We start from the raw sequence: 23,571 nt of genomic DNA, 5'->3' as shown, positions 1-23,571 counted from the left end.
GTATAGCTGACTCCAGAAAGCATGAAGGGAGGATGCAGAGGAGTGGGTGTAACCTGCAGAGAGCAGACCAGAGAGCTGCCCAAAGTAGGGTTTAGGGACCTCCTGGGTTCCTTGAGAGGATTCCAGGAAGTCTAGCCAGAAGCTTGCACAATGATGTAATGCATCAGGCATTAATCAAGTCATTGGATTCGTTCCTTCCTCATTCACTAGATGCATGTGAATCCTACAGACTGGTAGCTGCAAAAGCAGCTGCAAAAGAGGACATATTTCCTTTTAAATGCTATAAAATCTATCAAATGGCAATCTATCAAATTGTATTAACAAGGAGTCCATGACATAATAAAGTTTGGGATCCTTTATTCTGATGCAGTATGGTCCACGCAGTCTCCAAACAATATCAGTAATATCATGATTACACCTCGATTTTTCCTTTTCTTGGATTACCACAGTGAGATGAATATGCTGATCAACAGGTGCCACTGTCCACTTTCAGGACAGACAACAAATATCTTTTCTGGTGTGGAACCAAAGGACAAAATCTTAAAATGTATGTATTTATTGAATAGTGATTTGCAATTTGAAATGTCTGGGTCAGTCCCCCCCACATCCAATTTTTTTTTACCAATACATATTCTTAAAGATGCATTGTGTAGAATTTAGTGGCATCTAGCAGAATGGAATATAATATTCACAAGTATGTTTTAATTAGTGTATAATCCTATGAAAATAAGAATCATTATGTTTTCGTTAGCTTAGAATGAGCCCTTTATATCTACATAGGGAGCAGGTCCTCTTCCATGGAGCCCACCATGTTTCTACAGTAGCCCAGAACGGACAAACCAAACACTGGCTATAGAGAGGGCCTTTCGCATTTTTAACAAGTCTCACGGCCACCATGGGTTCTCCTACATCCTTGGAAGGGGAGAAGGGGTGGGGGCTATTCAGTTTTTTTGCAATCTGCAACCTCACCGATAGGTGCCACTAAATCCTACACACTGCACCTGTAAAGGACATAAAACACTGAAATGTTGGAGTATATGTATTAAGAAGAAACCCTGCAGATACAAGTCTCTCCTGAGTGCAAATTGTTACAATATGTGTTATACAGCATACAAAAGAAAAACAAGAAAGAAAACAGCAAGCAATATGGACAAACTTTTGTTAATTTTTACAGCAAATGTACCTCAGATACTGTTATATGTTTGAAAAAAATGTAATAGAATAATTTAGTGGCCAGAAAATATAATACAACAAAGAAGGCCTGTTACAGCATAAGTGAACTTCCTCCTTACAGTCAATTACTCATACTAATTGTGTTTATCCTTCATGAATTTTAAATTTTGTAGTGACTGAAGTTTTTACCCATATGTTTGTGCCAAAAATATCTTTAAAGCGCTGAAAAGAAAATTCTTACCGTACAACCGCAGCTACATCTCTACAATAATGCTATGTTTACATCATATCGCAAGTGACACGATTATAGGAATGGTCGCGTCCACATAATACCCGTACAAATATGTGGATTTCTCATATGCAGCATGCAGAGTTGATTGTATGAGTGTGAATATAACTGATTTTTTTTAAGCAGTACACAGAGTTGATTGTATGAGTGTGTATATAACAGATTTTTTTAACAACTTGGATGGAAACACAAAAGCAGACCACAGTGTTTTCTGCCTCTGAGGCCGGGTTGGAGGTACTGGAGCATATAAAAAAACCCACTTGTTATTACCAGCAGGAGGCAACGTGTTCTCCAAGTCAGTAGTTCATTTTTACAGTAAGTCCTACATGATGTATAAATCTACACATCACACCCAGTGCGGGCTGCCACTGGGCGACACACCTGAAGGGAGGGAATACACAATCTTACTAACAACTCGATGTCTAACAGCACTGCGAGAGGCAGCACTTTCTTTGGTTAACAATTCATCTTCTGTACTCTTTTCTGAAGCGGCGGAGCATCTGCTCTCTTCCGCCTCCTCTTGGTTCCAAGAGGAGGACAGGGACTGCAGAGCAGAGTGGAGCTCGTCTCGTGCAGCCACGACGGTCTGAAGACAGGGAAGCTGCAGGGACAGCGTCGCCGCTCCCTCCTCGGACAGACCGGTGATAAGCTCGTCGACAGCCTTGGCAGAGGAGGAGATCAGCTCTCTGCTGCTGCTGAGGTTGGAGTCTCTGTCTTTACCTGGAAGGGGGGTGGCAATTGGTATTTTGTAGTTTAGGACACAAGAATCAGCATTTGCTGTACAATGTAAGTCACACTGGATAAGAGTTTCAGCTAAACATGCAGGTTGAGCACATCAGAAACGTCACCTCGCAGGGTGGTAGACAAGGAGGAATGCAGCTGTCTGATGGCCTGATTAAGCTGGAATAACATGGTCGCTGTAGTTCTCAATTTCTGCAAATTGGAAGCTGAGGCGTCCTCCTCCCCTTCCTCCAGGTCATTCTCTTTCTCCTGTTTGATGACATGAACATCCAAAAAATGAATACAAGACAGAACAAATAAACAGTAAAAAAAAGTAACACAAAAATTGACATTATACACGAACTATATCTGTTTGAAGGACTCACTCTTTACTATTATCATGTCATAACATTGCCCAGCTACATTTTCCTGAATGGTCTTGATATTTTAGGGATCTTATAATTGTGAGCCACAATTATGTATGTAGCACAACATATACTGTAAGACCATCTACAGGGATCACAGATGCATGCAAACACAGACACACACACCCAGAGTTGCAAATGATGTCATTAATGAATGAATGGGGCTTCCGAGGTGATGTGTCATTTCCTGTGACATGAACCTAATGGCCCCCTTCCCAACTCACTTCAGTACTGCAGAAAATGTTGATGAGCTATGCTATTCACTGTGGAACACAGTGTACATAAGCAGTTTTTAACCTACATTTTTAACATTTAATATTATAAATGCACATTCTTGTGTATAATTAATAATCGATATCAATCAAATTTAAGTAGTTTTTGTCTTCTGTATTTTGTTTAAATAAGAAAAAGTAACACAGAATTGACATTACACAATATATAGAATATTTAGAAATGTCTCTTGTCTCTCGAAGCTTTGTGTCTGTTCAGAATTTGCCATGGTTCTCCTTGAAAAAGAAATGTTTTCTTTGTGGTTGATGAACGTTTTTAGCTGTTTTCAAAAGGAATCTTGTCCTTTTTAATGGGCACGAATAATAGGACAGAAAATTTGAGTAATTTCTAAAAATGTTAATTAAAAAGTATGCTTACACATACTTACTACTAAATACTACTTACTTAAACTGTAACAACAATACTGTAACTTCTAGAGAGCATGAAACTATAAAGTCAAACATATTTGGGTTTAAGTAATTAAAAGTCGGCTACATTTAATACCAAAAGATGCATTTACATCCATGATCATATACAGGTGCAGTACTGTGCACACGTCTTGTTCAAAAGACACCCTGAAAGTATTTGCTTCAGGCTATAACTCAGGTTTGTTTGACTACAATAACACTGTGGACGTCAAAATGCCCCTGCGCCTATGTGTCAGTGGTTGGTTTAGACAAAAAAAACTGCTAGTTTGTGTGACTAAGATAACGGCAAACAAGCCTGTTAGCTGTGACTGATGCCACTTCATTCAACACATTCATTACCTGAATGATCGTTGAGGGGCGACTGCGAAGAGATAAGCCTACAGAGCATTGAGCTTTACAGGAGCAATAAAGGCTGAGTGGCATCTTTAACAGGGCTGCTGTGGGAGTGGGTATTAATCTGTAACATTTAAGCCTGTGTCAAGATGGCAGATTGTTTTTAACCTTTACATATCCAGGGAAGCTTTGCAAGGCACGTATTGTCTCTGTCAGCTCGGGTTTACCCAGACAAATAGCACTAGTTTTTGTAATGAAGCTGCAGATAGCCGATAGTTGATGCCATTAATCAAATACTTTAACTTTGACCATTTTCAGTTCCAAAAATCAATAGCTTTCATTTAAAATTTAACTCTAAGCAAACAACAATATGAGGCCTCATAAATCAGTGGAGAATAATTAATTCTTGAAGGTGAGTTAGGGATTAGACAGTTTAGTGAAACCAGTATGTCTAGTTGATTAAGCTCCAAGCCTTCTCAATTTGTTATGTTAACATTTCCTGGTGTCTGCCGTCAAGTGGAACAACATATTTCTCTTGTTGCACTGTTTCACACTAAAGCTCCATCACTGACTAACAAAATCATAAAATTATTGATGGGACATCAAAAACAACACCATAATACAACATATAAATCCATATTGGGAGAATGTTTCCTTCTGGTTCTTTGCAATTCATGATTGTTCAACATCACCTGCTGGCAACAAGAGGTACATACAGGAAAAAGTACAGCAGGGAAGCATTGAGATGTTGTTGATGACATTTCTAGGAGTTGACTGTCAGGTCCACATAGTTAACACCCATACAATTGCAAATTCAAGCCTCAGTTTCTTACAACTTTAACAAAACTATCAAGAGCAGTGTAGCAACTAAGTCTTGTTACATTGCCCTAGATTCTAGTTTTTAGTTGGTTATGCTGTGAAACTCACCGTAACATGGCAATACATGTAACTCTGCAGAGCACGTGCTAAGTCAAGCGTCTTGGATTTCAGGCACTGCAGAACCTGTAAGCACACATAGATTACCAATGATGAAACCTCATTTTAAGAATATTTACCTGTACTTCAATGGAAAATAGATTATTAACCAAAATCTACAAATTATATAATCATGACAACTTGTGCTATAGGATGATTAAAATACAGTTTCTCTGCAACAAATGAAAAAAAAGCAGGTGGACAAAAGTCACAACCTTGTTGAATAGTTTATGATTATGATCTCTTACTGGGTTCCTGGGATAGGACAGCTGAGCCTCTCTCAGCATTTCTCTGGAGATGGTGAGGCTCTCCTCTACGAGAGAGCGGACACCTTTATTGGTTCCCTTCAGCAGACATGAGTCATGAGACATGACCACCGATGGCTGAAAAAAATGTAATCATACAATAACATCAATCACATTTTTTATTATAATATTTTTCATAGCACCTTTCTGGTCAGTCACTAAAAAAGCTACAAAATATATAAAGACAATAATATGATTGAATCTTAACCTTTACCTTTCTCTTGCACTGAATATTGTGCACCTGTAAAGGACTGTCACAGTTTCCAAGATTTCCTTAACATGTGTTTACTCTGCAGAATATGCTAGACCACTGTAATTGCAACAAATCAAACAAGCCGTGTCCGCATTCAGCTCAATGATTCCCCACTTCCTAATATCTTCCTTGCTCTGAAATCCACACAGCTAATATTCCATTCTCCAATATTGTGGAGTGGGGGCTTGATTACAGTGGACCCCAGAGCCTTGACAGAGACAGTAGGTACTACGGTATTAATGGTGGTGTTACCTTGCCTGTGGCCTGGCCACCCAGCTCCATAGCATTCAGCGGCATGCCTGTCACCGCCGCCAGGTGGCCAAGTGCAAGCAATGCTGCATCCAGGCAACGACTGCTCTTCCTCCTTGCCTCTGTAACCATTGACGTGATCTCAGATTCACAACCCTAGATTGGGGGAAAAATTTCATTTTTCTGTCAACATCAAGTGAGCACAAATAAACTGACAAATGGGTGGAATTAAAATTGATTTAGCAGTGAATCAATTTAAGCAAGTCAACAACGGTCAACATAGTCTGAAGGGGGTCTGTAAATAAATTAAAATGCTAAGAATGTGAAAAATCTGGAGTGAGAGAGAAAAATTGTGTGTTTAGGTGCTGAGGCTGGTAAGGAATTTAGATTTATTTTCCATATATTCATGTTCTGTTTGGGGCTCAAGGTTGAGAATTCCCTCCGCTTGGCCATTTCCATAGACAGAGCTCAAACAGCTCAGAGCTAAGACCCCTCAATCAATGCTCTGCATTTTGATTAGCCACCCCGTGTCAAAACTACGCTAAATTGAAAATCATTTTTTCAGCTCTGATTTTGCACTCTTTTCAAATAATTTATATACTGCAAATGCCACAAAAAGTACAATATAATGTTGCTGTGTGGCATTTAAGACAGTGAGGTAATTTTTTGTGTTTACCTGAATGAGCAGCTGGAAGAATCCTCCCATCTTCTTGACTTGGCTCTTGAGTTCATCAGCAACGGTGTAGAGTAGGCCGGAGGAAGGTTTCACAATGGCTAACCATTGCATCATAACAAACACTGCACTCTCTATGGCTGTGGTGGCCTTGATAAGCTGAGTCTGAGCCACCAAATTACACACAAACACTGCAGGAAAAAAAGTAATAAAAACCAATTTGTTCAAATACACCTACACAGTTAATCAGAAAAAAAGAAAGCAATCCTGGGCTCTTTAGAAAAGTTCAAATATAAATTTTATTGAAACTGTATAAATGAAAGAATTGGCATCTCATCCTAAACCATGAACCATGAACCTAAAACCATTTTTTATGCAATTACAAATATTATGAATTAACTCTTAGATTTCTTTCTGGTAATTACCTGCCTTTAGCTGACTATCTACTAACTTTGACTACTAAGTAATTAAATATTGTCACAAAAAGCATCAGTTTGCTCCTCTTCTTACTCACTGAAAATTTGAAATTTGAGTTGAATCTCACCGTTCTCCTGACTGTCATCATCCAGATTGTCGTACAGGTCAGATATGGTTTGGACTGCCACATACACCAGGTGCAGATCAGAGGCTAACCTGTCTGCCATGCTCTCCTCTGTGCCACTACAACCACGCAGACGGGCCACTGATTGGCCAACCAGCTCCTTGCAGATGCCTGGCATGGTAGAGTCTGTGGTGCTGGAACGTGTGGAGGGCGGTTTGGCCACACCCATCAACCCTGGGACAATTGCAGTGAAGAGTTGGGTTGTGCAGACATGACTTCACTGGACATCATTTTTACAACACTGTGACATAGTAAATGTTCACTTTGTCACACAATCCATCATAGAACCCAGTATACATATAACACCGGTAACACCTCATTTTCATTTATTACAGTTTATTCAGCCTTTAATCTAAAAGCAGCAGTTGGATCTTGAAGCAGAAGGGATACTTACATCAGCTACTAGCATTTACTATAAAGCGTTGATGCAGCACATTTTCCCTAATAACTATTCCCATGCTAATTTCCCCACTGCATAAAAAGAGTTAATAGTCATGTTGGCATTTTCTTAAGTATTTAAAATGTGGTGTAAGTGAGCATGAAATAAGTTATTTTGATCGGCGGACTCACCAGCAGACTGTGAGGAGCCGTTGTGGAGGCTCTGAATCGGATGGACACGGATCTCATAGAGACGCCCTGAGATTCTCCTGCTCTTCAACAAACTTCTGCTCCTAAAGCAAAACAAACCAGAAATGAACCCGTGTGAATACCCTGCCAACATTTCATATTCACATTCATATTCTATACTTGGGCAAAATTAATTTGGTGTGTTCTCAAAGGCTGTTTATTACAGCACTTTATAAAAGCCATTACACTCATTGCGGCTCAAAGTTTGTTTATAAGTTTGTCGTGCCAATACTTTTTAAAATTAACCACTGATGAAGTCTGTTGCTCTGTACTAGCTGCCAACTTTTCACTTGTTTGGATTTCCTTACCAGATCCATCTGCTTCAATTAATTTGCTGACATTTTTGTTGAAGGCGTTGGCAAAAGACTACATTTCCACTTAATTTGGTGTCACTTTGCTAGGGTGCATGTTATATTTGTGTATAAAGGTCAAACGAGTTTAGCGAATACACTTCAGTTATTATGAGCAACCTAGAAGTGGGAAGGTCAGTAGCCAGCTATGACTATTACCATAAGGCTTAGGCATGGGTTTGATGGAGTTAGAGAGAGAGAGTGAGAGAGAAGGGATAAAGGAACCACAGAACGTGTGCCATGTTTCGTTTGGCTCAGTCTGCTGGTAGTTCAGGCACCACCAGGAGCACCATAAACATCCTTGACAAGAATAACAGCAATGAAGGGGGAAAATGTTGGGGGTTCTGCATGTACCACAGGTGCTCTCGCTGTGTGTGTGTGTGTGTGTCCATGCGTGTTTGGGTTGTGGGTCGTAGAGTGAGAAACACAGAGACTGTTGGTGTCCTTTCCGTTTCTAAACCCCTTGGCCTGGCCTTCATGGAAATGAAATTAATAAACAGAGGAAAAAGAATAGAGAGGGAAATATTCTGTGGGCTGCAATTTCATGTCAACTTTTCATGAAAGAGAAAAAAAAAAAAAAAAAGGATGTGTTGAATGTCAGAAATATGCGCCAGGTTGTAAATCAAATCGGTGGAAACTAGGAGGACTTTGTAAAAATAACCAAAATCTTCCAAACTGTTGGACAAAAATGATTTTCCGTGTTCCATCCACATACTTTTCAACTTTCCATATGCACCAATTTGCCTGATACACTTTTCACATTAAAAGAAGAGTCAAGCATGGGGGCTGTGGATTTAAAACCCACATACTATTAAGGCAAAAGCATCGTCCATCAAAACCCCGGCAACCTTTGAAAGACAGTAAGGCGGGCACTGGTAGACAGACTGTCATGTACTTCAGACAGGAACATGTTGTAGGTGCTTTTGAACACTTGCCTGCTTACACTTTTCAAGTAAACAGCCGAGAATAGCAATTAATCCCCTGAAATATAATGTAAATGTAAGTAATTGGAAAGAGGGTTGATGGATAGGAAGGAGAGGAGAGGGGTACAGCTAGATAATTACCTTCGGCGTGAGAAGGAGGAGGTGGAAGCGGAGGAGGCCGATATATCTTGCTCCCACTCATCATCAGGGTCATAAAACACATCGTCATCTTTAGAGGTGGAATCCCCCTGCGGAGAATAAACTATTGCTGACATGCCCAGTCTCATTTACTCAACTTAATGAGAAAACCAAAGCAATGTGAGGCAGCATCCCTTTGTCAGGCATAAAACAACCCATTTTGGACTCTGGTCATATGCGTGGGAAATTGGCAAACACACTTCAATTGATGTCGGACTCTGAACAGGCAATAAATATTCGATTATTAGGGTACTGATCAGATTCAATAAGCGAGTGTGTACAGGGTTCCTACAAATTTTGTAGCATTTTGTTGGTCCAATAGTGTGCCATTAAAATAATCGTTTAAGAAATTCCTCCATCCACCTTCAGTTCCCTTTATTGTAATTAAAAACTGATCCAAGCAAACACCCTGAACAGGTCACATGATCTGATCTGCATGTTTTTGGACTGTTGGACCATTTCATTTTATAAGAGCAAATAATAGCAGCAAAATTTTAATTAGCCAGGTTCCAGATAAGATGTCGACATTTGCACATCTTAAAACATTTTAAGAAATTTCATCTATTATGACAGAAAGGCAGAAATGATTTTAAGCAAACCTGCTCCAGCTCCCTCATGGCAGCCATGTTGTTCTGGAACTTGTCCAGGCTCCAGAAAGTGGAGATCCCCAGCTTCATGTTTTGAACCCGCACCTGTAGCACACCTCCTTGCTCCAGGTTCTCATCATCAGAGCTTTCATGTCTAAAACAGAAGGTATTCAAGTGGTAATGGCCAAAGTCGGATTACATTTACACTGCTAAGCTTAAGATACAGCTTTCTTTGAGGAAAAGCTGCAAAATGAGATGACTGCCATTTGAAACATGTTATATGTTTAGTCACTAAGGATAGCATCTTATCATACCTGCTAAAGACTGTGTTTTTCTTCAGTTTAGCACTGATCTTATTGGCTTCCTCAATCATCAAGGACAGCTTCATGGCATCCCACTGTGGAGAGGCTACAATAAAGACACATAAAGAGCATTAGTCTCAGATGGTCTTAATCTCAGCCTGATTTGGTAGCACTAGATGGGGTTCAGCCTATGCGATCAGTTCAGATATTGTTAGATAATGTCTTATATGGTGACAAGAATAATTCAGATTTCCTGTTTGACAGACTTCTAAGCGAATCAAACAACTGTATGGAGGAAACATTTATCATATGCAGTAGATAATAATCAATGCAATTACATGTGGTTTAAATTCCTACTGTTATCTAGTGTGTCTACTGTAGATTAACACTATCTATGCTTGAGGTGCCTCTCGCCTCCCAATGAAATACTAAGTTAAATAAGATCTATGGACTCTCTGCCCCTATTAAACTTGTGTATAGTCCAGTGTATATATCAGGCCAACAGATATTTTCTGCCTTGAATGGACCCCATCCATTTAAAACTCAACTTATGTAGTGTGAATAACCACTATGGTTCAGTAGTGACTTGAAAATCGCTCACCATTTCTAGGAGTCTGAATTTCCCTTACGGCTCTTCTCTTCTGCATCTCCTCCAGCTCTTTGCTGATTTTTCTCTTCTCCGCCTCCAGGGCCTCGACAATCCTTGCTTGACACACACGGTGTTCCTCCATCACCTGGAGTGAATCATGGTAATGCACAAACCATTAAAAACCACTGGGCCAAAACATTATGCCTAAAGCCAAGCCAGCTCAAAACACACCCCAAATGGCCCATCAGTTAAACATGAAACCTGGTGTCAGCATATTTATTTAAGACTCTCCAGCTCATTTTAGATCATCAGGAGAATGAGCAAATAAATGCGATGATGTCATTTATGGTTACAGGAATAATCCAAATTTCCTGTCGAACAGACATCTGAGGCTCAAGAAAGAAAAATGCAGAAAGCTGACTGAAATGACTTTTAAATTTTCATACTTCTCTTTTCATAGATACTGCATATTTACTACCCACTATATATCTATGACTGCAGGCCAAGCTGTAAGTACTTCATGGGGAGCACTCTCTTCCAGGTCATCAAATTCAAAAGTTATTTACACTTTTATCCTTACTGTAACTTCAGAGACCCAATCCATATAGCAAACCTACATTAAAGGCATGTTCAGTAGCTTAATAAAGGTGTGCTATGTTTATCTCCAGTATGAGTGATCAGATAAATCGTCTTCATGTGTGCTTGAGGTGCCTGTGTGGGAGTACTTTTCCACTTGTCTGATGAAATACAACCTGTCTAGCACAAAAAAACTCCCCAGAACTTAATAGTCAATTTTCCTAAAGTGAAGAGGAAATTTAACATTCCCAAGTGTTGTTCTGGGTGCTGACCTGGGTCTCCATGTGCAGGCGGAGGCGTTTCTTGTGGGTGTCCACCTCCTGCTCCAGCTCTTGCTTGGCTATCTTCAGCTCCGCCATCTGGCTGGCCACCCTCTGCTGGTCTAGCTTGTGGAGACGCTTCCGCTCATTTTCCTCATTCTGAATGAATTACATTTTGGTATTAGTCGGTACTGGTTGCACACATTGACTGAGTGTGAAAGTATAAAAAAATGTGGTTATGTAATAATGCAATATAATAAACGATTAAAATATATAAATGCTGATTTCTGTTTGTAATTATAGTTTAGGCAGTTTGGTGACACCCTTATGCAAATTGACTTATATCTGCAACAGAAGTACAACCTAAAATGTGTAGACTGTCAACACACAATCAACATAATGTAAAGAATGAAATGGGTCAGAACTATGTTGCACTGAGATGGAACTCAGTAATATTCATGTTTGTTATCATTAATGGCAGAAATACCAGGTAAGTAAATAACAGATCATAGAAAGAGAATAAATGTTTAGTCTTTTCACATAAAAAATAAAAAAGTGACAGTGTTTTGTACCAGCTCTTTCTCCAGGGCTCGGATCTTCTCTTCAAAAAGTGCCTTCTGGTCATGCAGCTCCTTCTGGGCCACCTCTTTGGCCATCTGGATTCCCTGCATCATCTCTTCTTTCGCCTTCACATGGGCTTCTTCAATTTCTGCCTCCAGCCTGAGACACACAAAGTTGGCTTAAGTGGAATTCAACCAAAACTCATTTTGATATTAGTCTGGACAAATAGATGTTCCCCAAAAAACATAAAACAGACTACGAGTGCAGATTTAGTTGTTTTATAATTTCTATCTTTATGTGAATAATCTTTTTCACTTACTGAGCTCTTTGAGCTGCGAGCAGCTCATTTTTGGCAAATTCAAAGTCTTTGTGGCCGTCGCCTGCACCTGTCCAGCATGAACCCCGTTTCCCAGACTGCACCTCTGCTGGATGGTTGAAACGGAAGTAGTGGTCTCCACCAAGAATCACTCTGTCACCCTGGAAACCACACACACACCCACAGATAAGACGAGTTAAATTTAATCATAAAATAGCCATGTTTAATTTGGCTGCTGGGTTTCATTTAGAAATTTCATTTACAAATAGCAACAAAGAAAGCCATTGCACTATGTTTTCTGTAAGTTAGCCCATAGTATAATGCTAAACTTCAGATGGGACTTACATGGTGTAGGACAGTGGATTCAGACATTAGGTTTCCATTAACAAAGGTCTTGGCGTCTTCCATGGGAGTGATGCTGACAGTACCCTGGATGTTGGTTATAATACTAAAACAAACAAACAAAAAAAGTTTCAGATTGAATATCTGCTGTAGCTAAAAAATAAAATAGATAATAGGTGGATTAAGAACATTGATAGGTAAATAGATACAAAAAATACATTCCTCAAATCATTAACAATAAACTAAATGTCGAGCATACATGCAGTTGTTCCTGCCACTAGCATTTTCAAACCCTCTAGCCATTTGTTCTCACCAGTGTTGGTCAGCGATGAGGGCTCCTGTCAGCTGGATGTCATGGGTGGAGTCAGACTTGAGTTTGCCCACTGTGGTTCGACCCTCTTTGATCATGTAGAGAAGCATTTCAGACAGCTGGGGATCCTCGTTCAGGTTCACCAGGTTGGGGAGACGGTTGTCCACTTTAAATGTCACACCTGATTTCTGAAGACACAAAGAGCAAAAAGAGTTAGTGTAGTGAAAGTCTGCAATTACTGCACTGTTACAAACTGTGGATGAGAGGCTTGACGCTAAAATGCACAACTACATATATAGGAAACTAAAAAATAAAATAGAAATAAATGTCCTGCTCAGAACAAATTACCTGCAGCTCTTTGGTCTCTTCACGTTTGCGAATTTCAGCTTTTTCCAGTTTCTCTCTCCATGCCCTGTCAGGAAATAAAATTAAACAAAACAAAAACTTCAATCACCTGAGATCCAATTCTATCATAATTCTCTAATATGTATCCCTGACCTCTACTCACTCTCTTCTAAATCTTCTCAATGCCTCAATTTTTAATTTTTTTTTAAAAAAAGGAAAAAACACCCGCATTGAAAATGGAAAATATCTGAATATGCTGCTAATCTACATAATATTAATATGATTTTAATATTTGTATTTTAGCATGATTTAATGTTATCTTATTTTAAACGGTTGATGCTTAAATATATGCAACACATCTAAAAATATCTGCACATACAATTTATAATAATGAGTATTAAAAAAAAAATCACTTTGCAACTAGGTTTCTCTAAAATGTGGAAATCAACTGTAGCTTTCACTTAAATCCTCTCAAAAGGAGAATATGTGGGTCTGCTGCATCAGACAAATAAAAATAATGTTTAAAAAGTTATAATTGTTTCAGTGATGCTGACCGGTTGGCTTCGACCATTTCTCTCTCTTGCTGACAGAGTTTGTTCCTCAAGGCAGTGATCTCCTGCTGGAACAGCCTGACCCTCTCTGGTTCGATGCCCTGAGAGCTCGTCTGAGCCGCTCGCAGCTTCTCCACCTCTGCCTTGAGCTCTGAAAACAAACAGTTTGTCCAAAAATGTTTTTTATGGCTAAAAATACATATAACAGTCTGGAGCAAATATACACCAGTTAATATGAAATTACAATGATTACAGAAAAGTCCTGACAGTGTGTTTTAAGAGGTGATTTTAACAGAAGCTACACAAATATTCAGATTTTGTCAGTCAACTCCTCAACAATCAGACTTATCAAAAAGGCCATTACTGCCCAACATTGACCTGATTTATAATACCTTAATCATATTCACTTTGATTATCACACACTGACAGGCAATATGAGAGAAATCCACAGCAAGAGCTCCCCTTAGTGCTAAAAACGTCAAACAGCAGCACCATCATCTTATGAAAAATAATACTTGCATGACAGTTAGCCGCCATGTGCAGCTGACAGTGCATAAATATGGCCTGGAGGCAAGGTTAGGGCCAGGCCTTAATTGAACTGGGTAGTGCATAAGCTGGTGATGGATAGATGGGTAGACAGGAGGGTAAGTGGGAGAGAGAGAGAGAGAGAGAGAGGAGATCAAGAGCAAGACACAAGTAGAAAGACAGAGATTCACTTATAAAGAAAGAGTGAGACTTACGGAGATAGTGAGAAGGAAGACAGAAAGAAAAAAAAGAGGTAGATGAAGTAAGACACATGTAACAAGTAAGACAGACACAAGACAAGTGTGTGAATGGTTCAAAAATAAGTGACTAAGCTATTGAGAATATGGGGATCATTAAGAAATGAGTAATGTTGCTTTAAAAACAATATTTTATACTGTGAGATTCTTCCAGTGTACAAATACTGTTCCCACCTGTGATACTGTTCACATCTGTGATGCCAAAACTATGTAAACAACCCTGCTCAGTAAAGAAAATCCATCTTTGGTTTTCCTTTTGAGTAAAGGAAACCAGGTGCGCTGCTGTTTGTGTAGGACTGCAGATGTTCAGATTCACAAAGAGCCTGAATTTCTAGAAAAACATAATGTACTATGTATGTGCAGGGTGAAAATAAATCTCTATTAGCAGATAAAAATTGTTTTCCCAAGGCAGCAAGATGTTTTGTTAGTCTTGTTCCAATTTCCCCTCAGTTGATGTCACAGAGGCTATATTCATATTTTTCTACAGTCTATGGTGGCAGAGGGTTCACCTTGGCCACATCTACCACACAACTGGAAACATCCACAGTAATCAGTACAGTGTATGTGCAGAAATCACTGAAAACTACAAGCAAGTGAAGGGATTCATGCATGTACACACATGTTCACAAACAGACTGATAAACATAATAAAACAATTCACCATGTAATACCGTTAAGGAGGTCTTAATTAATAGGTGTACGAAGCTTATTGCGGTTATAATGCAGTTAAAATAACAATAGTCAGAGATCAGTTAGTCCGGCTGAGGTTTTTGAATGTGTATAGTTTGAGTGTCTGACCTCTGATGAGCTTGGCATTGGTGTCCTCATTGACCTTGGCGATGTTAATGATCGTGCGGGCCTGCTGGGCGTAGCGCAGGGTGCTGAGGCTTTCCTCCACATTGCTGCCTGCTGGGCTCAGTGTGGCAATCATGGCCGTCTTGGAGTTACCACCAATGCTCTCTTTTAACAGCCTGAAGGAGAAAGAAAAAGGGACTTGGTCAGAATCATCTTTCTAAACTGGAAATGCTGACTAGGTCAGAAATCCGCTGTGGGTTAGAGAAAATGTAAAACATATGTATTTTGACAAGATTGTCTTTTCAGTTGTACAATTTCTATGTGCACCACATTTATAATTATGTCATTTTATTTAATGTCTTCCATTTTCCATTTTACAAGTACTGCAAATTCATTTTCTTCTCCATACGAGTCTGATGTCTGATGTGCATTTATTGCAAACAACTTTGTTATACTGCATGAAATTGTGGACCAGATTTATGTTTCTTATTTTTTTAAAAAGTACTAAAAAAAGAGAGCTCAGAAAAACAAGCATTGTGTTCTGCATCGGCTACGTGTGTGCAAGCATACTGTTCTCTCACCATGTAAGGACGGACTCTCTGTACGGTATGAAGACCTTCTTCCTGGTCAGCACCTGTTCTGATAAGGCAGAGATGACCTTTCCAAGGGTAAGCAGGGATTTGTTGATGCTAGCGCCCTCCTATGATGATATAGATAAAAAAATGTTGTTACAATCATTCATGAACCAAACTTATTTGAATATTTGTACATGCTGTTTTATGAAAATGCAGCTACTATACTGCTAGAATTAACCTCAACCTTCTTTCATTTTTACAGTCTAATATCATTACTAAACTAAACAGAATGGAGTAGTTCATCTCAAAACTGTCCTAATGCAATACTTTTTATAGACTTTTCTTGTTAAATTCACATAGAAACATTGTAACACAAAAAAGAAGCATCCTGAAATGGCTGGGAAATGGAGATTTTAGTATTTGAGAAGCAGTTACCAAAGGATACCACAGTGTGTGTGTGTGTGTGTGTGTGTGTGTGTATGTACCCTGAGTCGCTCTCCGCTTGTCTGAGCTGAGTTACAACGTTCGCTGCCTGCCAGGTCCACCAAGTTGATCCTGCTGGTGATACTGTGGTCATGTTCCTCTCCCTCCACAAACTCTGTCTGTATACCGACACACACAGAAAAAAAACAATATGTCAGACTTTATTAGGCAAGTTTTTGTTTGTTTGTGGGTATTTATGTGGGTACATACGATCCAGTTGAGAGGGTATACCTTGGTCTGGGTCATAACAAGGGTGAAGACGGAGTGAGATCTGGAGCTCTTGTCGTTCATTCCTGTGGCTGCTGTGGCTCTCTGCTTGTTTCCCAGCTCCAGCCATCCCTGGAAAAATGACACAGTGAATAATGACTGAATCTCTGTGTGGTCTCATACTCTGGTATGTATTGGATGCTCAAAACTCTGTTGTGTGCCTGCACTGCACTTCCAAGACATTAATATTCAGTCAAACAGTGATGTCTGTATTTATTCTTGGTATCTTTGTCTAGCTGACACTCAACCCAGACATGCTCACTTAGTCAAAGTTGTTCTACTTAAGAGCATTGGCTAAACCTGACCTGTGATTTTATAAATTTACTTGAATCCTTTGGTCTCCGACTATAAGTGAATGGCCCAACTCATGTTAAAGGCCATACCCTAGATTTATCTCTCTCCTAAGGTCTCTCCATCTCCAACCCTGTGATAGGATATTCTCACCTATTTGATCACAGGGCATAATTTTTTATCTCGATTTGCCTCATACTTCTCCTGTCCGTCCTGCTCTTCTCCACTCCCATAGTCTAAATTCTTCCACTGCCACTAGGTTTGCAGAAGGCTATAGAGAGGCTCCCATCACCACCAGTATCGAGGCTGCACCATCTCACCATCTCAGCACTGTTTTGGCCACCCTTTACTCTGTTGCACCGGTCAAAACTAAAAAAACGTAAGTCTTTGGCCTCACTGTGGCTTATTAACATTAATACTAGAGAAATAAGGCGAGCATGCAGAAGGGCAGAGTGGAGGTGGAAGTGGGATAAATTGCAGATCTCATTTCAAATTCTGAAGGATCTCTTGGATAAATACCAGCTGGCTGTTAAAAAAGCCAGGGCTCAATACATGTCTAATCTTATTGACAAAAGCTGTCATAATCCCAGGGTACTTTCTGAATGACTGAATTTATTTGATGATTACACATATAACACTGCACTGCAGTCATTACATACATTAAAAATCACCAAGGATGAAAAACACAATAAAGCCTGAAGGCTTATTTCCATTGCGGTCCTCTAGTTTTAGTGTGTTAAACTCTGTTATCTCCTCCACCTTCACCTCCTGCTTAGAAGTGTCTGTCTCTAAATGTGAGGATTTCCTAAACTTCTTCAGACACAAAGTACTTGGCATCAGAGCTAGTATTAGACCATCTGTAGACAGCCTAACCATCTCCTCTGAGAACACTGCAGTTCCAAATTCCCTTAACTCCATCATTTTACCAGAATTTCATCATATTATCACTTCTATGAAGACCTCCACTTGTTCTCTCGACATTATTCCAACTAAAGTCTTCAAAGTAGTTATTGGTTCCATCGGCCCCAGCATTCTTTCAGTTATCAATAGCTCCCTGGAAAACAGCCATGTTCCCTAATCTTTCAAACATGCAGTGGTCCAGCCACTTAAAAAAAGAAAAAAAGAAACAGAATCTTCAGTCTTCACAGATCCTTCAGTACTCAATAATTACACACCAATCTCCGAACTCCCCTTTCTCTCTAAAATCCTTGAAAAGGTAGTTTTTAACTAACTGTTGTCCCACCTGGCTAAAAACTGCATTTTTGAATCCGGTTTCAGAGCTCTTCACAGAACTGAATCTGCATTACTGAGAAAAACTAATGACCTCCTTCTAGCTGTTGACTCAGGTAACTGCTCCGTCCTCTTGCTCCTACGTAGATCTAACTGCAGCCTTTGACACAGTAGATCATTTTATTCTCATTCACAAGTTAAACCAATGGGTGAGGGTCTCTGGTTCTACCTTAAACTAGTTTTCTTCATATTTATCCAACAGATCTTTCAGTGTCTCTATTAGCAACGCATCTTCTTCCTCAGGCCCCAAGGTTCCATACTTGGTCCGATCCTCTTCTCCAACTATTTGCTTCTGCTTGGCCATGTTATTCTTTCTTTTCACTGTTATGCCGATGACACACAGATCTACCTCCTCATAGAGCCTAATAACTACAACAAACTAACTGACTTCAATAACTGTCTTCAAGACATCAAATCCTGGATGGCTGCAAACTTTCTTGAGCTCAATGAGAATAAAACTGAAGTTATTTTACTTGGACCACAGCTTTTGACCAATGTTATTTCTCCTCATCTTGGCCCATTGGCCCCTCTGTTAAATCACATGCAAACACTCTTGGAGTTTTATTTGATTCAAGATTGAATTTTGACAAACAAAATCAATCAAGTTGTAAAATTAAGCTTCATGCAGCTCCGCATCATCTCCAAATTCAAATCAATTCTCTGTACTTCTGACCTGGAGAAAGTTATCCATGCCTTCATACCCTCCCGCTTTGATTATTGCAACTCCTTATATTTTGGTACCACTCAGTCTTGTTTACCCCGTCTCCAACTAGTTCAGAATGCAGCAGCAAGAGTTTTGACAAGGTCAAAAAAAGAGGGAGCATATTACTCCCATTCTTGCCTCTCTACACTGGCTGCCTGTTAGCTACAGAACTGATTTTAAAAACCTGATGTTTGTCAACAAGGTGTTAATTGGATTCGCCCCTTCTTACATTACAGAACTCCTATCCCCATATCACACTGTCAGAGAATAGAGACGTCTGACCAACGACCTCTGTCTGTCCCGAGATCCAGGACTAAGTGTTATGGGGACAGGGCTTTCTCTGTCCCTGCCCCAAAACTATGGAATTCTCTTCCTCCCACCATCCCATTCTCCCCCGCTATTAAAGTTTTCAAGAGTCATCTTAAAACACACTTCAACTCATTAGCCTTTAACTGTGCCTAACTTAACAAGCTTAGGTTAATCTCCTTAAGTCTCTGTGGGTCTGTGTTGTCTCTATGGGCTCTGTGTGACCATGTGCCTTTACTATTATTATTATTATTATTATTATTATTATTATTACTATTATCATCATTATTATTATCATCACTCTGATTTATCTTCTCTTCTATTGTGTTTGTTTCCTTTTTTGTTTTCCTGTGTGTGTGCTGTAAAGCACTTTGGATCAACTGTGTTGTGTGTAAAGTGCTATATAAATAAAGTTGAGTAAATGCTGAGGATCTAAATGAAAACATATTTCAACAGCAGGTTCAACGTACCTGAATGTCACTGTAGGAGCTCACAACATTCCTGTGGAGAAATAGCAAAGTGAGAAATTCTGCAAATCTCAGCATTTAAGCATGTTCTTTTGGCCTTTACTGAAGAGTGATATACCAAAAGAAAGAAAAGGGTTTTCTTACGCAGAGAGATCCGCAACGTAGGGACCGTGGACTGGATGTTCCCTCACTCTCAGCTGGTAACACAAATAAACTGTGTTTTATCATGACTCTACACATTGTTAGGTTATTCAGTCCTACAACACTGACCATAAAAAAGGCCCCCATGACATAAGCAAGAGTTCATCTCTGAAATTTGAGATCGTCAGGTAGATGTTCTATGTTATCTTAAATGACAATGACAGGAAACTGTTAAAATGAGGATGGTTTATGTGCCACAGTGGCTAGTAAAAAGATAACAAACTCACAAGCCACAAAAAAATATTACCAATAGTTTTCTGGTTTTTGGAGGGCATCCCAGTTGGTTGAAAACTACTTACAGGCATCCTCTTCTGGTTTGGGTCATCTCTGGTCACCAGGAGGTCATGGATCTTCTCATTGTACACTTCAAAGAAGCTCATCTCTACATGACATTTGACCTGAAGTATAACAACCCAAATGAGTAATTTGATGAGTTATGTAACCAGAAAAAGAATGGAAGTCTTTTTTTAATCTTAGAGAAACAATGCAGACTCCAGATTTTTCAAGTAAAACTTTAGAAATAATAAATAAATGCTTCTACGTGACATTTTACCTCTTCGTTTTCCATGGAAGCCAGTCTGGAAAAAAGCTCCTGACAGAACCGCGGGATTACCCCTGCCTCTTCTCCAAAGCCCATCATCCTGTGAAACAACCATTTCAAACAGATCAAACTGACAGTTCAAAAACATTTCAAAAACAGCATGCATTTTTACGAGCTAGAAAAAGTGAAGTGATGTGTAGGAAAGTGATTTAACCGGAAACGAGTGACTATAATAAATTAAAGCCAAAAATACTCACGTATAAGATTTACCAGAGCCTGTTTGGCCGTAAGCAAACAGGCAGGTGTTGAATCCTTCAAAGGCCCTCAGTAGCAGAGGTTTGGCCAGTGTCTCGTACACCGTCTGCTGGCTGACGAAGGCAGGGTCGCTCTTATCCACCGAGCAGAGGGAGAAGTCATAGGTGAAGGAGTAGTTCTGTTTCGAGACAGGATGCTGGACAACAGTCTCCTGTCCATTCATGAAGATGACTTGTGATGCCTTCTCTGCCTTCTCCCTATAACAAAGAATAAATATTCACAAACATCATTTCAGAAATGAATTTTGTCTACCAGAAAGATTTATTTTTTTCCTTACTGTAAATGTGAGCATGTCCATAAGCTACACATATACAGTGTTTGTAGTTTGGTATTTATTTTATAGCTCAGAAAATTCCTAAATATCCTGGAGTAAACAGTCTTGTATCTATTTCATGCTTATAATGTCTGAAACATATTGAAAAATAAATTGTTATTCATGTTTCATTTGACAAAACGCCTAAAATTTGAGAAATGATAAAATTCACTTTCTTTGCTTCTCCAGAATACACTGTATTGCCATGCTTACAGCCACATAAAATAATCTCACATTGGGGTATTTTCAATACAAAGGATCTGATTAAACTACACTTTGTGTTATATTCTGAATGGAAAGTGGGTGTAGGGGTGCCAATATTATAATTCTGGCAAACATTACTGTTTTATATTGATGTTTGGTTGAATAAGGCTGATGACACCTCCAGATGGCTCAGCAGTAAATTTTGGACACCCAGACCCTTACATGTTGACAGATATGTGAATGAAAATGGACAGGAGATAGAAATAAGTCTTCTGACTTTACTGTATTTTCATCCTCTGTGATTTTTAATCTATGTAATGACTGCAGTGCAGTGTTGTGTGTTTTTAAATCATCAAATAAATTAATTCATTCATTTAATTCATCATCTACTCCTGCACAGTTTACCCTTCAGTTAAGGTAAATACAAACCTGTCATTGAAAGGGCGGACACGGACTGCAACAGTCACTGCACTGTTTTCCATCTTAAATAAATCCTGCTGCTTCAGAGCCTCACTGGGACGGGACAGGAACTGCTCAGGAGGTCCTGGAGCAGGAGTGGAGCTCCTGGTCACGTCTCCTTTTAGGCTTGATGACAAAGCGGTGGAAGTCTTCCTCACCTGCGGCGCGGCGTTAGGCTTGTGAACACCTGTTGACACCTTGCTGATCCGAGGAGCTGGGACAGGCTTAATGTCCTCTGCTGTTTGCTGTACTCGGGATTTTGACCTTTCTAGAGTTGCAGATTTTACTGCCACTGGTTTAGGAGCTTCTTTCACTGCCAGCCTTTCAAAAACGTCTCTCTTGGCGGCGATTCTCTCAAACGGGGTCTTTTTGGTTGGAGTTTTAAATGTTTGGGCCTGGTCCTCTAGCTGCCTACCTGTGGAGGACGCTGAGGAAGAGGATGGCGTCTTGCCGTGCGCCAGCCTTCCCGAGGTTTCCGCATGAGCAGCCGTCTCTTTTCCTTTGCTCTTTGAGGCCGTTTCTCTCAAACTCATTGAGCGGAATAAACCGGGTGTCCTACCGTTTGGTTCACTGAGGATTTTCGGTGTTGGATGCGCGTTGGCACCGCTGACCCCACGCTGCACCTGTGCGCTTTTATCCATTGAAGGAGTCCTGGTCCTACGCTGCAGGGTCAGTCTCTTCTCCGGAGCTGGGGTGGTGTTCTGACTGCTTTCAACCATCGTTTTCTCCGTAGTGTCAGCCCCGGTCTTTCTCCTTGACCTCCTCTGAAGGGTGAGGCGACCACGGTAAGGGGTCTGCTGCCCACTGCCGCTTTTTGACAGTGCAGAGACGACATAAGTTCTGTTTACCTGTCTGCTCTTATCACATGATCTGCTGTCTTCACACGCAGAGTCTCCCGATGTTATCTCACTCTTGCCCAGCGTTGAGTCTGTCGCTTTCCGCTCCGACGGGCGCGGTGTCCTGGAGGTCGATGTCGACATTAGATGGTCATAGTACGCTGTGTGCTTCCTCGCTTGCACACTAAACAACGACATCTTAAGTTAGTCGGCTGCTAAAAACAAAACGGTTAAAATTAGCTTATGGGTCAACGTTAGCTAACGGCAACTTCACTCGGGTTACTTTAACTACAAAAACAGTAAACGACATGAAAAACACGATAAACGGACGCGGGTACACCTCAGTATGCAGTTTAAAAGTGAAAATGAATCCATTTGAATAAAACCTGAGCTGTGTTCAAGCAAACCGAGCTACTTTTGTTTATTATTTTCCCTTCGTCCCTTCCGCCTTCACCCGCTTCAATTTCAAACTGTCCCCACTTGTGACAGCTGATTGGCTGAATTCTCGGGAATCGTTACGTCATGTTTTGGTCAACACATGTGATGTAGGCATCTGAGATCGACGCTAGATGGCAGCAAACTCAACGTTATATTGTGACTCGCACAGTATCCGTTGTCATTTGCACTTCTGGTGGTAGTAGAGAAAATGTCAAATTCATTTGTTAAATCTAGAATAAGCCTCCCGCCTTTAGATAAAAGTCACGTTCACTCCATAGTTTAAATAGAAATAATAACAACAGAAAAACAATAGAGGGATTTGGTTGAAAAAACAGAAGACCTATACTGAGTTTGGACTTTGCATCTAATGTGATACTTAATATACTCAGAGGGGAATTCTGTGTTGTTTTTTTTAGTTCCCTAGGGAGGTCAATGGTTATGGTCAGCTAGAAAGGATTTGCAAGTGACATAGGTCAAACCTCTTACCACCCAGTTAAAGACCTCCCTGCTGCCCAATGCTCTAATGAAATGATTCAAACAAAAAACATGTCCAGGACAAATTTCAGAGCAGCAGTGTCAATATGCTGATCCTCAGCTGGAGGACCTGTCTATACTTCAAGCTATCATGTGAACAAGCACTGGTGCTGCTTGAGTGCCCAAGAGTGAAATACAGACCTAGATGTAGCCATTACAGGCCTTTTTCACACAATGTCATAAGTAACACCTGTGTTTTTACTACTATGACAGGTCAAAATATCTGCTGTGAAAAAGGACT

The 23,571-nt window shown here is 40.0% G+C and overlaps 1 protein-coding gene across 1 annotated transcript; it reads right to left on the bottom strand.

Moving 5' to 3' along the window:
- Window positions 1-340: 340 nt before the first annotated feature.
- On the bottom strand, window positions 341-22,838 carry kif14 (kinesin family member 14). The gene is made up of 29 exons (XM_067596717.1): window positions 21,493-22,838; window positions 20,489-20,743; window positions 20,244-20,331; window positions 19,990-20,088; window positions 19,634-19,686; window positions 19,493-19,523; window positions 16,397-16,504; window positions 16,168-16,284; window positions 15,689-15,807; window positions 15,111-15,283; window positions 13,535-13,682; window positions 12,984-13,047; window positions 12,639-12,823; window positions 12,329-12,431; window positions 11,987-12,144; window positions 11,679-11,826; window positions 11,119-11,265; window positions 10,283-10,415; window positions 9,694-9,787; window positions 9,392-9,533; window positions 8,736-8,842; window positions 7,265-7,365; window positions 6,638-6,868; window positions 6,097-6,284; window positions 5,424-5,576; window positions 4,862-4,996; window positions 4,566-4,640; window positions 2,311-2,452; window positions 341-2,182 (listed from the first exon to the last, which is right to left on the bottom strand). Exons 1-29 carry the CDS (start codon window positions 22,554-22,556, stop codon window positions 1,809-1,811), a joined length of 4,935 nt encoding a protein of 1,644 aa, XP_067452818.1. The 5' UTR covers window positions 22,557-22,838; the 3' UTR covers window positions 341-1,808.
- Between the last annotated feature and the right edge of the window lie 733 nt (window positions 22,839-23,571).

Source organism: Thunnus thynnus, chromosome 8, assembly GCF_963924715.1.
Source record: "Thunnus thynnus chromosome 8, fThuThy2.1, whole genome shotgun sequence".
Lineage (NCBI taxonomy): Eukaryota > Metazoa > Chordata > Actinopteri > Scombriformes > Scombridae > Thunnus > Thunnus thynnus.
Note: the sequence above shows the minus strand (reverse complement) of the source record. Positions and strands in the feature narration are given on the sequence as shown.